The sequence below is a fragment of the Sinocyclocheilus grahami genome, unplaced genomic scaffold, assembly GCF_001515645.1.
Source record: "Sinocyclocheilus grahami isolate Dianchi unplaced genomic scaffold, SAMN03320097.WGS_v1.1 scaffold70.1, whole genome shotgun sequence".
In the NCBI taxonomy this organism is placed as follows: Eukaryota; Metazoa; Chordata; class Actinopteri; order Cypriniformes; family Cyprinidae; genus Sinocyclocheilus; species Sinocyclocheilus grahami.
Window position 1 is genome coordinate 1,097,116 of NW_015505249.1, and position 15,973 is coordinate 1,113,088.

Here is a 15,973-nt window from a genome sequence, read left to right on the forward strand (position 1 = left end):
GCACAATCACACAATCATAGCAACTGCAAAGTGACACGGTAACAACTCAGAAGACCTCGGCAACTGCATAGCAACAACCTAGTAACTGCCCAGCAACACATTACCAACTGAGAACACTTCAGCAACTGCCTAGCAACTGCACAGCAACACACTAACAACTCAGAACCCCTCAGCAACTGCATACCAAAACACACAAATTCTTAACACCTCAGCTACATTGCATTAACACCCTAGCAACCGTATAGCAACACTCTAACAACTCAGAAAACCTCAGCAACTGCATTGCAACACCATAGCATTATGTTGGGGTTTTTTTGTACATGTAAGCACCACTCTTTTTCTTCAGACAATGTAAAAATCTAGTGTAGTAGTAATAGTTTGAACGCTGAACATAAAAAACGCGTTTAAAGTTTCTTTCTCTCTGTCTTTCTCATGCAGACACATTCTCTCTCTCATTGACTTCAAACTCCCAACTGCACCTGGACATCCCAAAGGCATTGAGTTGTTTCAGTCCAGATGTGTGTGAAGTCAAATGGGTCAGCAGCATTTATAGACAGCGCTGATGGGGGATTCTGTGGCGAAGGGGCCGTGTTTGGATCGTCACTGGGCAACACCACTGTAAATAAATCTGAGAGAAGGATGCACAAAGAAAAGCATGCAGCACAAACACACATGTACATCTTTAGACATACATCTTTTTGTGATTTTCACTGTATTGCAGGTCAATACGCTAAATTATTTTAATGACAAAAAGAACATTGTGAACATTATATGCATACAAAATCAATTAACAAATAAACAGAATAATAATATGCCTTAAACAATTTTTATTATAAAAATATACTATGGAACAGTGGAAAATATCTTACCTTACAAAAAGCTTTCCTAACTATTTCAATACCATGGTAAATAACTATAAATATATAATATAGTAATTAAATGAATAATTCCGAAATTATTCCTGGGAATACCATAGCATATGTCCAAAAAAAAAACAACTTTTTAATGCCATGGAATATGTATAACCCTAAAAAGTATTATGGTAGTAATATAGTACTATTTTTAAAGGAAATAGTTCATAAATTCATGAATACATTTGTAGTTACATTAATCAATTCATTAAAATTAAAAAGAAAGAGTCTTTTGGGTCTCTTATGATGAAGTCAGTTATTTCAGTTTAATAATCAAAATTATGTCTGATGTCATCTACCTCTGTCAAGCTTGAAACAAGTGTCTTTTTAAAAGCAATGTTAAAGCAAATGTTATTTCAAGGAAAAATCAGAACATCTGAAGCTCTGAGTCAGAATGACTGGACCATCGTGCAGAAAAACCTCACACTGTATTTACTAAAGCAGATGGAGTGAAGATTGACAGTTCTGCAGAGAAGCGGCCCATCACTCTGATCCAGGAGTCCGAACCAGCGGCCAACACCAATATTCACCAAACACTTTCCAGAATGTTGCCATGTTTGAACCTCTTTCTCTCTCTCCTGCAAACCGCCCATCCTCAATGACGACTCCGGACGATTACTCAATATTTCTCCACTGGCAGTGTCCACCGCATTTGAAAATACTTTGCGAGTGAGCAGGGGGCATTTATTTAGATTGGGCAACAAAACTGCATAAAGACCATACCCTCAATGACCTTTTAAGGAGGTTTTGCCCGATTTAGCAGAAAGAAGGTCTTAGCTCCACTGTATTCATGCGGTTCTGCCTTAAAAAGTCAGTAAGAGCTGGATATCTGTCTAAGGTTGAGAGGTTTCTTACAGGCCTCCCACATGTGCCTTCAAATATACAAACAATACACAAGAGTCTGATAAACAAAACATAAATCACTCATCAACTGATCTCATTAGTGAAGTCAAGCATTACATTAGTATTTCCCATACTGAGGGTTAGTGAGCTGAGCAAACCTCTAACACTAAATATTAAACTTTGGCCTGTAGCCCTGCACTGTTTGTGCTCCAGACATAAATTATTCCTCAAATCATCTGACTTGATTTTATTACTTTTCTAAACTTATTTTATGGCTGGAAGTTGACAAAAGAGGAAAAGCAGTTAGCAACAACTCAGAATACCTGGCAACTGCATAGCAAAACTTTAAAAACCACCCATTACACCTTAGCAACCAAATAACAACAACTGCACAACAACACTAACAATTCAGAACATCTCAAAAACTGCATAGCAACACCCTGGCAACTGCACAGTGACACACTAACAGCTCAGAATACCTCAAAAACTGCATAGCAACACCACATCGACACACTAACAACTCAGAACACCTCAATAACTGCATAGTGACACCCTAGCAACTGTGCAACAACAAGATAACAACACAGAACACCTCAAAACTATACAGCAACACCCCAGCAACTGCACAGTGACACACTAACAACTCAGAACACCTTAAAAACGGCATAGCAACACCCTAGCAATTAGGCTAGACAGCAACACACTAACAACTCAGAACACCCCAAAAACAACATAGCAACACCCTAGCAACTGCATAGCGACACACTAACAACTCAGAATACCTCAGAAACTGCATAGCAACACCACATCGACACACTAACAACTCAGAACACCTCAATAACTGCATAGTGACACCCTAGCAACTGTGCAGCAACAAGCTAACAACTCAGAACACCCCAAAAACAACATAGCAACACCCTAGCAACTGCATAGCGACACACTAACAACTCAGAATACCTCAGAAACTGCATAGCAACACCACATTGACACACTAACAACTCACAACACCTCAATAACTGCATAGTGACACCCTAGCAACTGTGCAGCAACAAACTAACAACTCAGAACACCTCAGTAACTACACAGCAACACCCTAGTAACTCAGAACACCTCAAAACTATACAGCAACTGCACAGTGACACACTAACTCAGAACACCTCAGTAACTACACAGCAACACCCTAGCAACTCAGAACACCTCAAAAACTGCATAGCAACACTCTAGCAACTGCACAACAACACACTAACAAGTCAGAACACCTCAAAACTATACAGCAACACCCTTGCAACTGTGCAGCAACAAACTAACAACTCAGAACACCTCAGCAACTGCACAGTAACACCCTAGCAACTGCATAGAGACACAATAACAACTCAGAACACTTCAGCAACAGCCTAGCAACCGCACTGCAACGCAAGCAAGAAAATAACCTAGAATACCCGAGAAACACATTGCAACATAGCAACACACTGAAAAATACCCAAACCAACTTAGGAACCACATAACAACGCTTTAACAACTTCACACAGTACCGCTGCATTGTGGCAGTAGGTTTTGCATGGGAAAACACCAGTACATTTTCTTTTTCAGAAAATGTATCATTATAATATTGATGACATTTCATTTCAAAATTAATGCTGTATTTTAGTATTCACAGTCTAAAAAAAGTCGTAATTATTGATGACTCAGTTCTGTATTACATGGTTCTAGAAGTGGTTGGGCGGTTTGGTTTGGTGACTCTGTGCCAGCATAAACATGAGCAGAACATTTCCCCTTCAAACAACCAATCACACAAACCGACCATCAACTAATCACAGCTAATTAAATCAATGAGAAATTGCTGGAAAGGTAAACATGAGGCTTTCAGTGGAGTTGAGAGACCTTGGAGCGGTCAGGACGAGGTAAAACACACGAGTCTGGCACACACAGACACACGTGATTCAAGCCAGAAAATCATGTCATGAAATAAAAGAGAAAGAGTACATAGTGAGTAAAAGGTCATTAGTGTAAATGTGTCATCATATAGCGATCCTAAATTACTCCCCAAGAGGAAACCACTAGGACTTTTCTCCCAGTAAAGGGGCACCTTGCAGCAATTGCAATAAAACTAGTGGCAGGAAGCCACAGCCTGAGATAAATTTATGTCCAGAATAGAATACTAGTCTCATTATTTTATCAAATATACAGTAGAAACATAAAAGAACTGTTTTCTATTTGAATATATGTGACCCTGGACCACAAAACCAGTAATAAGGGTCCTTTTTTTTTAAATTGAGATTTATAAATCACCTTAAAGCTGAATAAATAAGCTTTCCATTAATGTAAGGTTTGTATGATAGTACAATATTTGGCCGAGATATAACTATTTGAAAATCTGAAATCTGAGGGTGCAAAAAAATCTAAATACTGAGAAAATTGCCTTTAAAGTTGTCCAAATTAAATTCTTAGCAATGCATATTACTAACCAAAAATTCAGTTTTGATACATTTACGTTAAGAAATGTACTAAATATCTTCATAGGACATGATCTTTACTTAATATCCTAATGATTTTTGGTATAAAAGAAAAATTTATAATTTTGACCCATAAAATGTTTTTTTAGCTATTGCTACAAATATACCCAAGTGACTTAAGACTGGGTTTGTGGTCCAGGGTCACGCATTTTAAAATATAATTAATTTTTTTTGCAAAGCTGAATTTTCAGCATCATTACTCCAGTCTTCAGTCTCACATAATCCTTCAGAAATCATTCTAATATGCTGATTTACTCTGATCGTGTTGAACGTCATTAATTCAGTAAGTGACCATCAAAATGAAAACTGTTATTTTGCATTTTTAATCCAATTTTGTGCAAAAAAAAAAGAAAAAAAGACAACTTTCGACAATCTGATCAGATAAGATTAAAGATTGTGGGCCGATAATAACCGCTTGTGTGTAATAGCAGTCCAAAGGTCAAATCAAATGCATTGCAAAACAGAAGTTTTCAAAATTAGTAGTTTGTATCAAAAACCTGAATAGAGTTACAATAGGAAAACATGCACACACACACACACACACACACACACACAGAGAGAGAGAGAGAGAGAGAGAGAGATAGGATAGATGAAAATGAAATGAAATGAAACAAAAATGGAACATATGAACAAGAAAGAGAAGGAAGAGGGACGGGAAATAGAATATAAGAGGGATAGAAGCAAAACGCACATGAGAAGAGTTCCACGTGTACATTCAGGCAGGAAACAGTATATATTCGGCAGGACATGAAAGAAAGACCAGGGGAGGGGGGAAACATGGCGCAGAGAGCGAAATAGAGGAAAAACTGTCATCATTCCGACTTTCCATCCATCACCCCATCTTTCTGAAGGGGGGCGGGAGATGCGGTCATTGGCCGGGAGCGCTCAGTATGCTAGAGGTGGTCTGACTGTCTACTGCAAGACATGATGATACAGATACTGTGGTCTGAAACACTGGAAGGTGTCGTTAACCTCTTAAAGTGATAGTACACCCATCACCATCATTACTGAATGACTTTCATTCTAAAAGATCACACAAATGATCATTGCTCATGGTTTTCAACACAATTAATGTCAATAAGGACTGGAGCCTGAAATCTCGAAATCCAAAATGAGGGGAAAAAAATTTAAGCATCATAAAAGTAGGTCATTCCTGCTATACTCAAATGTGTATGATATGAAGAATAGATGAAAGTTATTTGTTCATTAGTCAATACTCAGTGCAAATCTCGACATCCAGCTTGGGTATGTTCAGACAAATAGTAGCAATGTCTGATTCAGCAAATTGATCCCATGCACAAAATTGGTTTAAACAATTTAGACTGAAACAAAGATTACTTAATTTTTCTCACACCAGCATTCTTTTAGTATTACTGAGGTACTTTTATTAATATTTTTAATCAATATTAATATTACTTTATATTTTTTAGTTTTCATTCATTTTAGCTTTTAGTAATTTTGTTGTTTGTTTTGTCCTTTTTTTTCTGTGTAGTTTTTATTCATTTTCTATTTCAGTTTTAGTTATTTTAGTACATCAAGTTAACTAAATTAAAATAAGAAATATTGCCTGGGCAGCTAGCTGAAATAAAATAAGCTTTCATTTTTTACATATCTTATTCTATTGCTGTTAATAAGGGTTATTTTATATCAAGTAATGATTTTTTATGGTTTTAGTTTTAGTAAACTATAATAGCCATCTCACACAAAGCTATTGTATGATTTGTAAGACTTTAAATATACTGAATCATGTGAAATGAAACAAAAAGGGAAGACAGGGAAGCAAGCTTTCTTGAACCTTCTAGATCTTTGTCCTTCGTTCCGTTTTGCTATTTACTTTTCACTTTATTCCCATCTGGTGTGTAATATTCATGTATTTTTGGCCGAGTAGATCTTTCTCTCACTCTCTTTGCTGAGTAGCAGTGTGACTCAGTCCCGCAGTGATGATGAAATTGGTTTGGGTCCACTGGGTCCAAGTTCTGGCAGGAACGGGCAAGAAAAAGCGCCAGTAACACGGAAACTTTTCCTGCAGCCAGAAGAGCGGAAAACATTCACACAACACCGCAAAAACAGATACAGAACTACACGAAAACATCCGTGCCTAGTGACCAGCCACGACCGAGGGACCCCACAACTCTGCTGTTTGTTTTGGACGAGTTGACCATTCAAACTTTGAGATTTTCGACAGAGAGCTGGACGACTTGCTAATGTCTTTTCTACATTGTCCAGAAGAAGGCTTCAGGCTGATGTCACATCTCACCAATAGAGAATGACATCAAATGTCAAAAATACGGTCTACAGTACAGTAGCTAATTTTCTGTCGATACTTGCATGCAAACCACAATTCTTTGGGTGCTACGCTAAGGGTTTACAAACAAACCAAAAAAAAACATTGCTAACTATAAAAGAGTTCTGAAAATTAAAAATTTATTTCAAATTCAAATTTGTTTCCATTACAGATTTGCGCAAATCTTTGGCGATACTTGATAAATGTCAATTAAAAAAAAGTATTGCAAAAATGACGGCGTTTCCATTAACCAATGTTATGCGACTAAAACGTAACCTTTTGCCTCTCGCGATAAGTCATGGCAACGGATTTTGGTGGGATTTTGGCTATATTTATTCAAAAGGAGGCGTAATGCGTTTATCTTTACAGAAACAGCACAGAGCCGCTTCAGAAACGTGCATGGCGCGGCTGGAATAAACACATATGGGGTGTACTATATGCACTTTTTGCTGATTGCTAAGCAAACTGAGAGGAGAACTAACTAAACACAAGCATTGACTAGAGAGGCCGCAATCAGCTTCGGTGGCCGTATCAGAGCCACACTGTACCGCAGACGTGTGCAGTGTAAATTGTCTAAGCATTAATGGTAGGGAAAGCCACTTATACTGGAGAGCGGCCATGTATGAAGTGTTTCTTGGAGGTTATAGAACATTGAAGAATGATCATATGACTTTTTACATACGCCATGTGACCTGTAAATGCGAAAAACCACCTCATGCGAGAGTAAAAACTTTTTTGCGATATATGGGCGTTTTTGCAAAATTGCGAAAACGAGATTCCATTAGGCGTATTTTCAATTCGGAATTTCAATTTGCGCAATTTGAAGGTTAATGGAAACGCGCTTATATATAAACTTCCCAGCGACAAATACATTGTCTGTCCACAACAACCAATCAGAACACATTTCAGCTATATGAAGACCAATGAGGTTTTACGGGGGCGGGGCTACACCACAGAAACGAAGTGATGAACAAAACGTGCTAGTAAGGAAAAAACAAGTCGGTTTTGAACGTTTTAATCCTTTTTTAACAGATCCTTTAAGTGGCTGTTCTTTGCGGTTTTTTGGTTTAAAAACGAGAGTGACGTTTTTTTAAAAGTTTAATTTCTTTTAAATTGAGCGCCGCATTTTCAGAACACCATTATTCGCTAGACTCGATGCAACCATCAAACGCGCCCATCTAGCGCACATTTTCTTTGTGAACGGCTGTTTATAGTGCGTTTCAAATGGCATAAATGACGCTTTTGCAGGGCGCTTTATGGGAGAAATTGTCCTTGTACACTGTCCAAAATAGTGTAGGGGGTTTCAAACAGAAATGCAAAACATGACTTGGGCTGAATTCAGAATAGCATGCTACTGTTATTATTTTTGCAGTATAAAATATCTCTCTAGTATGCTATTTCAAATGAGCCCATTCAGCCTTCAACCTCTAAAGCTCTCATTGTGGAGTTTTTCAAGGGAACAGAGAATCAGGATGATCACTTCTTAGTGGAATGCAGTTACTCTATCTAAAGATTTTCCCCTCAATACAGTGCTCACCATGTTGAGATAACTACAAAACAAATCTGGGTGAAGTCAACATGAAACATCTGCAAACTATTTTACTCACATAATGTGATATATCTTATTTCTCCACAAGTAAAAAAAAAAACACTTTTTCCATCAGGAATTGGTTAAAAGTGTCTCTATATGGCAAGTAGATGGAGGGGAGGGGCTAAAAACAAAGACTCAATGATGTCAGCTGAAAAAAAAAGTCGTTTCAGAAGCAGAGCAAGTTACATTTGATGAAAGATTCTGTTTTTTTCTTTAGAATTACTGTGTTAAGAAAGTAAATAGGGTCAATGTTTGACTTTAAAACATAGATCGAGTGGTTTTTCAATTTTAGACATCACTCTCTCCATCAGTTAAAATCTCATCTTAAGCAATAAGTCAGCTAATTTCACACACGTGTTCGCTCAGATTCAGCCACATCGAGGATCATTTCTCACCCGGTGAGTCATGCGCTGGGAGATGACGTGAGCGTTCTGGCTGCTGCGGCACTGTGTGACCCACGTTTGTGGTTTTATGAAGGAGACAGAGAACAGATTGGCTTGTCAGAGGTTCGTTTTCGAGCAATGTTTGGTTTAAGTGCTACATTGTAATGAAACTCGACATGATAGATGGAGTTTGCTGGAGCCGCTGCACTGCTGACTCATACTGTGGAGAATGTGGAAGGGTCACTGCATGCAGGAGGAGAAGAGGAGGAGGAGGTTGGGGCCCCAGAGGGCCACAGGGACCCAATATCTGGATAGCCGACTCGATCTATAGCGACAACACAATGAAAACGGTGTGAAACATGAGCCGGATCTGGAATAGAAAGATTTGGATCTAAATCCAGTCTGACACTAAATAAAGACAAGAGTTATTGAAAGAGTTTTCGAAAGGAACAGAAAACCAGTGTCTGTATGGAGCTGCAAATCTCAAAAACAGACTTGGCCTTGTAAAACTATCTCTCTCTCTCTCGCACTTACACACACACACACGTCTGCTTCGGTCATTAGCGAAGGGAAAAAAGCTGGAGGAAAAGAATAAGAAATGGTGCATTAATTACTTTCACCTAAACTCTTCTATACATCATTGCATCACATTAAAGTGCTTATTTAAGCAATAAAGTACAAGCAGCTATGAATAAGAGGTCAAGATTTGGCTTTATACTGGAAATGAGCATGTATGAGTAAATTAAGAGTAAAACAAGATGGCAAATTTAAATTTGCTTACTTCAGGCATTCACAAAATATTATGTCCTTATTGCTTTTAAAAATAGTCACTTATTAAAAAAAATTAAGCAAATGCATGAAGTTTAAACCTTCCACAAGATCTAATCATGATAAGTAAGCTAAGGTTAGTGATATAGTCTATACTATGTATATAATATACAGTATAGAGAATACAATGATGTGCATTTTTAAATGTTGTACTGACCAATCAGCATCCAAGATTGGCAATATCCATTTTTATAATGAACAATACTGGTGTATAACTCAATCGCCTGTTAGACACCACTTTGACGCCTTTTAAACTCATCTGTGATGGAGTGTGACTGCTACCTAGTGGACACATCATGCAAACACATTTCTAGATTTATTATTATTATTTTTTCTATATTTATTTTTTATTATTGTTATTCAAAATATTGTCTAATCAATACAGAAATATTTACTATTGCATTAATTTTGCACTGCAAAAAATATTTATCAAATATTTATTGATGTTTTAATTTAAAATCATACAACTTTTATTATCTTGGAAGTATACAGTATAGACTGAATAAATTAGTATATAGTATATACTGCATACTCTAGTATTCTATTCCAAACCAGCATATTTCAGATAATTTCCAGCTAAGAATTAGAAAGCTGATATTTGTGGTTTATATTTTTCCATGGGATAAACATTTCTGAGGCTAATTATTTTGAGGAAAGCTTATGAAAAGCACATTGTCTTTGGAATATTGTGTGCAGATGAATCACGCACAATAAGACAGGGACTTCAATTTGAATTTTTTGTGGTTTTTAATGTTTGTTTTGGGGAAAAAAAATACATAAATGGCTAAAAAATACAAAGAACTGAAAGCATATTTTTAATTGTGCTGCATAAAACAAATAGCAGATTTATATTACACAAATCCTTATTTACAAATCAAGGCATTTATTGTTTTGAACATATTTACAAAAACACATGCAGATATGCAGAGCCACCTGCAGTGTTTAAGGAGGACGTCACATCTGCATGTTCACCTTCTTTGATTTGGGATGACTTTGTTTCCGCTAGTGGCCACCGGGATAAGAAGTTTCCGATACTCCATTGGAAGATATTTCTCTATCAGTATATTCACAGGCGTGGTGGCTGTCACAAAGCCCTGCCTAAGAAAAATATGAGAAACAAGTACTGAAACATGATAAACAGACAAATTTGCAAAAGTATACAAAAACAAGCCATTCAACTCGATACATCTTAAAGGAATAGTGAATGACCCCGCAGTGAATGGGTGCCATCAGAATGAGAGTCCAAACAGCTGATAAAAACATCACAATAATCCACAAAGAACCCACATGACTCCAGTTAATCAATTAACATCTTGAAGCAAAAACAGTCCATCCATACTTTTTCTCCAGTGAAAAACTCATCGTCTGAATCAGGAGAGACATGTGCACCAATTAAGCACTGTTAACAAGCGAAAGCAGTCCAAAACAGTTCTAAACAAGTATGTTGGTGGATTTTGATATTATAGACTCATATTTTGAAGTGACCATTTAACCTTAAAAGCTTCCTAATGATGGATTAGTTTCTTACAAACACGCATCTTTTCACTTCACAAGATGTTAATTGATGGACTGGAGTGGTGTGGATTATTGTGATGTTTTTATCAGCTGTTTGGACTCTCATTCTGACGGCACCCATTCACTGAAGAGGATCCATTGGTGAGCAAGTGTTGTAATGCTACATTTCTCCAAATCTGTTCTGATGAACAAAAACTCATCTGCAACATCTTGGATGGCCTAAGGGTGGGTAAATTGAACTATTCCTTTTAATATTTACCTTCTCATGAGGAGCTCAAAATCTTCAACCTCAATAGTTTTACGTTTGGCATGAGTAGCATATGCTTCCAGATCGTCTGCTAGCCGCTCAAAGTACTTCTTAAGACTAAGAGGAATAAAAAATTTTTTTTTAAAAGCACACAACCAATGGAGGAGATGTAACTTCAAATATTCATGCTGCAATAGGGTAAATAACTGTTCCCCGAGGGCTTACATTTCATTAATGGCAGGGTAGACGTCACTGGCCACCTTGGTCTTGGCGAAGTGCTTGAACACGCTCATGACGTAACTCTTGGGAAGAACATTGACCCCCGTCTGACGCTTCTGTCTGGGGGCTCGTTTGGCAACCTGAGGGGCAGGACTGAGATAAATGGGTTTTAGATTTGCATTAGGAGACTGTAAAATGGACATCAGGAAGAAGAATGTTGTTGGTAAATTACCCAGCGTTCACTTCTTTAAGGACAGTTGGCGTAGTCTGCGCAGTACGACTTGCGAAAACTCTTTTCTGTCTTACAAACACAGGAGTTTTCACGGACAATTCTAAAATGAAAAAAAAAACAAAAAAAAACAAAGCTAAAGTAAATGCAAGTTATCCTAGTTATATCTGATTCGCAAGTAATCATTCTTTTAAAATGGTTATTTTTAATAATTGGGTATAACTCACTCACAAATGATTCACGCAAACATTGTAACAATACATTTATGATAATGCAGAATTTGAGAATTTTAGTACAAAGATATGGGAATTTGTGCACATTTTTAACGTATTGGTTTTTGAACTAGTTTATTAAAATTATTAATTCAAATAAATTAGTTTTGCTAAAATGTTACTGAACCAGTTTATTGAAATGATTCACTCAAATGAACTGGCTTGCTAAAAAGAATTGGGTGAACTCGTCCATTAAACGATTCAATCAAATTAACTGATTTACTATGTATAACTGGACGTTCTTAAACCAGTTTATTAAAATGACTCAAACACACTGATTTACCAAGATGAACTGGATGTGAAAGTGGGAGTCACCTGCACTAAGAGCATCATCATCATCGTCCTCTTCCTCCTCTTCTTCCACGTCCTGTGGAAATTCAGGGCTGTGATTGGCTGGTTCAGAGTCCATCAGCTCCTCCTCCTCTGATTGGTTCGGTTCTTCTTGGGCGTCATCATCTTCTGCAAGCTCTGGCACATCTTCTTCAGCCAGACTAGCCTCATGTTGCTGTGACCTCTGCTCTGGTGTGCTGAGCTCTGCTGCAGGGTGGAGCTGAGGAAACTCAGGGCTGCTCAGTGGTTCTCTTTCTTCATCTAGAATGTCCTGTAAACTCTCTCTGCCCTCATCAACAAAATCCAAAAGATCTGAACAGAAACACATGAGGTTTTTACTGGCCCACAAACAAACTGAATAAGCAATTAATTTCAGTTATCACTGGTGATAACTGATAACTGGAGAACTTTGTGATTTTGTCACTTCAGGCAGTCTCATTGTCCTCACCTTTCTCTCTGGGGTTCAATCCAGCTCCAAAACTCTTTGTGACTCTCGTGGTGCCTGGAATTCCCAAGACAGCACCTCCTCCCTCTGAGCGGTGAGCTCTACGAGTTATTCGCTCTAGATACTGTGAGGTGTCAATATTTTCATGTTCAGCTTCAACAACCTCCTCATCCTCGACTTCCTCAGCGCTCTCATCCTCGACTTCCTCAGCGCTCTCATCCTCGACTTCCTCAGCGTTCTCATCTTCGACTTTCTCAGCGTTCTCATCTTCGACTTTCTCAGCGTTCTCATCTTCGACTTTCTCAGCGTTCTCATCTTCGACTTTCTCAGCGTTCTCATCTTCGACTTTCTCACAGCGTTCTCATCTTCGACTTTCTCAGCGTTCTCATCTTCGACTTTCTCAGCGTTCTCATCTTCGACTTTCTCAGCGTTCTCATCTTCGACTTTCTCAGCGTTCTCATCTTCGACTTCCTCAATGCTGTCATTCTCAATTTCCAAAACTTCCTGATCCTCAGTTTCCACAACGTTCTCGTACTCAATTTCCACAACGTTCCCAATCTCAACTTCCTCCACAAATTCTCGATCTTGTAGCTCCGCGTCATGAGATTCAGGAAGTGATTCTGTCATCGCCTGCGTTGGAGCAAGTACAATATCATCTTCTGCACTCACATACACATCATCTTGGGATGAAGGCACCACCTCTTCCTCATCCTGTGATTCCATCTCATGATCTTTTTCTTCTTGAATTAAAGATTCGGAGTCAGGAATATCACTGGCTCTCTCGGGCTCATGTTCTCTCTCGTACTCTGCAGAAGGTCCCATTGTGTCATCTTTTTTAGACTGGACATAAAGCTCTGTGACATCACTGAGGCCGAGAGTGAACTTCTGCCAGGAAGAATCTTCTAGAGTTTTTCCATCCTGAAATACAGAGTGCTCTAAAGGAGAGAGAAACCATTTTAGATGCAGACAAATTAGGATGGATGCAAAAATTTTTAATTTATATAAACCTTGGTTAGGACCCTGCTCCAGGCATCTCTGAACGGCCTCATCAAATGCATCCACAGACTGCAGCCTCCGATTGGACACCTTCCTCTGAAGCCCCGCCCTCTCAATGCGCTTCTCTACAAATGGGGTCTTCAAGGTCAGGTTCAGCCCACTGACAGAAAATAAACCTGAATCATACTGAAAACACCTCAATCATGCATGTCCCTTACATCTTTCTTACAGTACGATAAATCATATTTTAATCGTGATCATTATTTCTACTTTTCTTCATTATTTAAGCAAAACAGTCTGCAAGCTTTTTCCTAAATGGATACACGTAGCCAAATGTTTTTATCTTCCCAACCTGGCAACAATGTGCAAATCAAGCACTGATCATCTAAAAACACCTGCAAACGTTTAAGTTGGAGTTTAGCGATCTCCACTGCAATCTTTTTTTTCAAAAGAAAGTTTAATACAGCTAGTCTGTTTTCTTTCATATGGCTGTTTGCCGCGACTAAATCTGCGAGAAAACCTGAACTGTAACAAATCCAAACATGAACCACAAATATATTGTTTGCAATTGCGACTGCTGAATAAATGCACTTGCGCTGTTGTTTTAACATAATTTGGAAACATGGGAATCAATATTACGAATTTTGTTAGTTTAGCTTTTGAGAGAACGTTCTTGTTGTACTGGTTTTCAATGTAAAGTGTGTGTGTGTGTATTTATATGATAAGTATATCTAGATCCTAAACAAAGTCCAATAAACCACAAGAGTTGACGTTTTATATGAAAGTGCAATAATTCTAATGAAATCCAAAAATAATTGTTAAAAAATGATAATAATCATGCTTATTGATAATTTCTGAGCAAAATAACTGTGATTATCAGTTTAACCATTATCGTGCCGCCCTACTATGTATTATATTGCAGTTCCTAATAAATTTAACAACAAGCTAGTAATTATATTAACTTTCTAATGTAAGTTTTAGTGACTTGGCCAGTCTACCGAGATATCATGGACAAAGCATTTACCTTTTTGAGCCAGAAGACAAATCTAAATCTTGAGAAGCATCTCCTTTCGCCTGAGAGACATCACCTTTATGAAAGACATGCGAGGTGTCCTCCGTGTTGTCTGAGAATATAGAAAAGGTGTTAGATGATACTAAGTAACTTTGAACATGTGACAAATTATGTGTCGATATACCAAAACATATGCAAAACACCAGTTCAATCTTGCTAACAAATATAACATGAGTATAACAGGTGAAGCACCTGGCAGTTGATTGAACTGTTCCTCGAACGCTGACACACTGAAGGCGTGCTGCGGTTTCTTGCGGCTCAGTCCTCTGACCACATGCGTCAGGGGTTCAGTGTTCAGAGTCAGGTCAGACAGCTCTACTCCAGACAGACCTTCACTGAGGAAAACAGACACATGAACACAACATGAGGAGGATTACAAGCATATGTGATTAAAGAGGTACTGACGTTCTCTCTCCAGCACTGGACTCGGCTGGATTCGGCTCGGATTCTTGAAGTGCAGGCTGACCCGACATCAGCAGCGACGCTTCAGTCTCTGAAACACACATGGGAGAATCATTAAAAACAGGGATTTTCTGCTTTAAATTTTTTGACGACTATCTGTGCAAATGCTTGGGCTGGAGAAGCAAATGTAATATTTTATAAAAAAAAGTTTTTGAAGAATATGGCTAATTAAATCTGATTATTTAGCGATTAGTTATGCCTATATTGGTTATAATACGCATTACTACAATGAACGCGATATTGCGTAGCTTGTCAGTGAACTACGGCTCTGTGCATTAAATGCTGCTCCATCTGAAAGCACATGATGGAGATTTACTACTAATCACAGTACCGGCTTTACTGACGAGATGTGCATGACAATTGCATTCGATTAATTGCACAGCCCCTAAGTACAGATAATTGTCAATAATTATGTTAGTCATTAATACTTAAAAAATTTATTTAAAAAAACTCAATTATAAAAAAATTTTAATAATATGATAGACTGAGTCACCTAAATACTGCAAATAAACTTAAAACACAAACTATTAATTCAAATAAAACGGGGGGAAAAAGCTATAATTATTATAAGAATTAAAATATTATATTAATATATTACAAATAATTATATTTTTATTATAAATAAAAATTTGAAATTTTGGCAACTAACTAGGGCTGCAAAAAGATTAACCGATTCAAAATAAAAAATAATGTTTACATGCTATATATGTGTGTACTGTGTATAAGTATTATCGAAGCGACATGTGGCCAAGTATGGTGTCCCATACTCGGAATTAGTGCTCTGCATTTATACATTAATACACACGCATATATATATATATATATATCAAAAA

General features: G+C 37.6%; 1 protein-coding gene across 1 annotated transcript in view; it reads right to left on the bottom strand.

Annotated features, from left to right (window-relative positions):
- Positions 1-10,098: 10,098 nt before the first annotated feature.
- Positions 10,099-15,973, bottom strand: part of LOC107585432 (centromere protein T-like) — an 8,208-nt gene continuing 2,333 nt past the window's right edge. The window contains exons 2-12 of the mRNA XM_016272450.1: positions 15,084-15,171; positions 14,871-15,013; positions 14,631-14,730; positions 13,618-13,766; positions 13,184-13,545; positions 12,614-12,863; positions 12,151-12,477; positions 11,567-11,666; positions 11,341-11,487; positions 11,128-11,232; positions 10,099-10,451 (exon numbers count right to left, since the gene is read on the bottom strand). Of these exons, the coding sequence (XP_016127936.1) occupies positions 10,322-10,451; positions 11,128-11,232; positions 11,341-11,487; positions 11,567-11,666; positions 12,151-12,477; positions 12,614-12,863; positions 13,184-13,545; positions 13,618-13,766; positions 14,631-14,730; positions 14,871-15,013; positions 15,084-15,171 (1,901 nt within the window). The 3' untranslated portion in view covers positions 10,099-10,321. The remainder of the gene's footprint in view (positions 10,452-11,127; positions 11,233-11,340; positions 11,488-11,566; positions 11,667-12,150; positions 12,478-12,613; positions 12,864-13,183; positions 13,546-13,617; positions 13,767-14,630; positions 14,731-14,870; positions 15,014-15,083; positions 15,172-15,973) is intronic.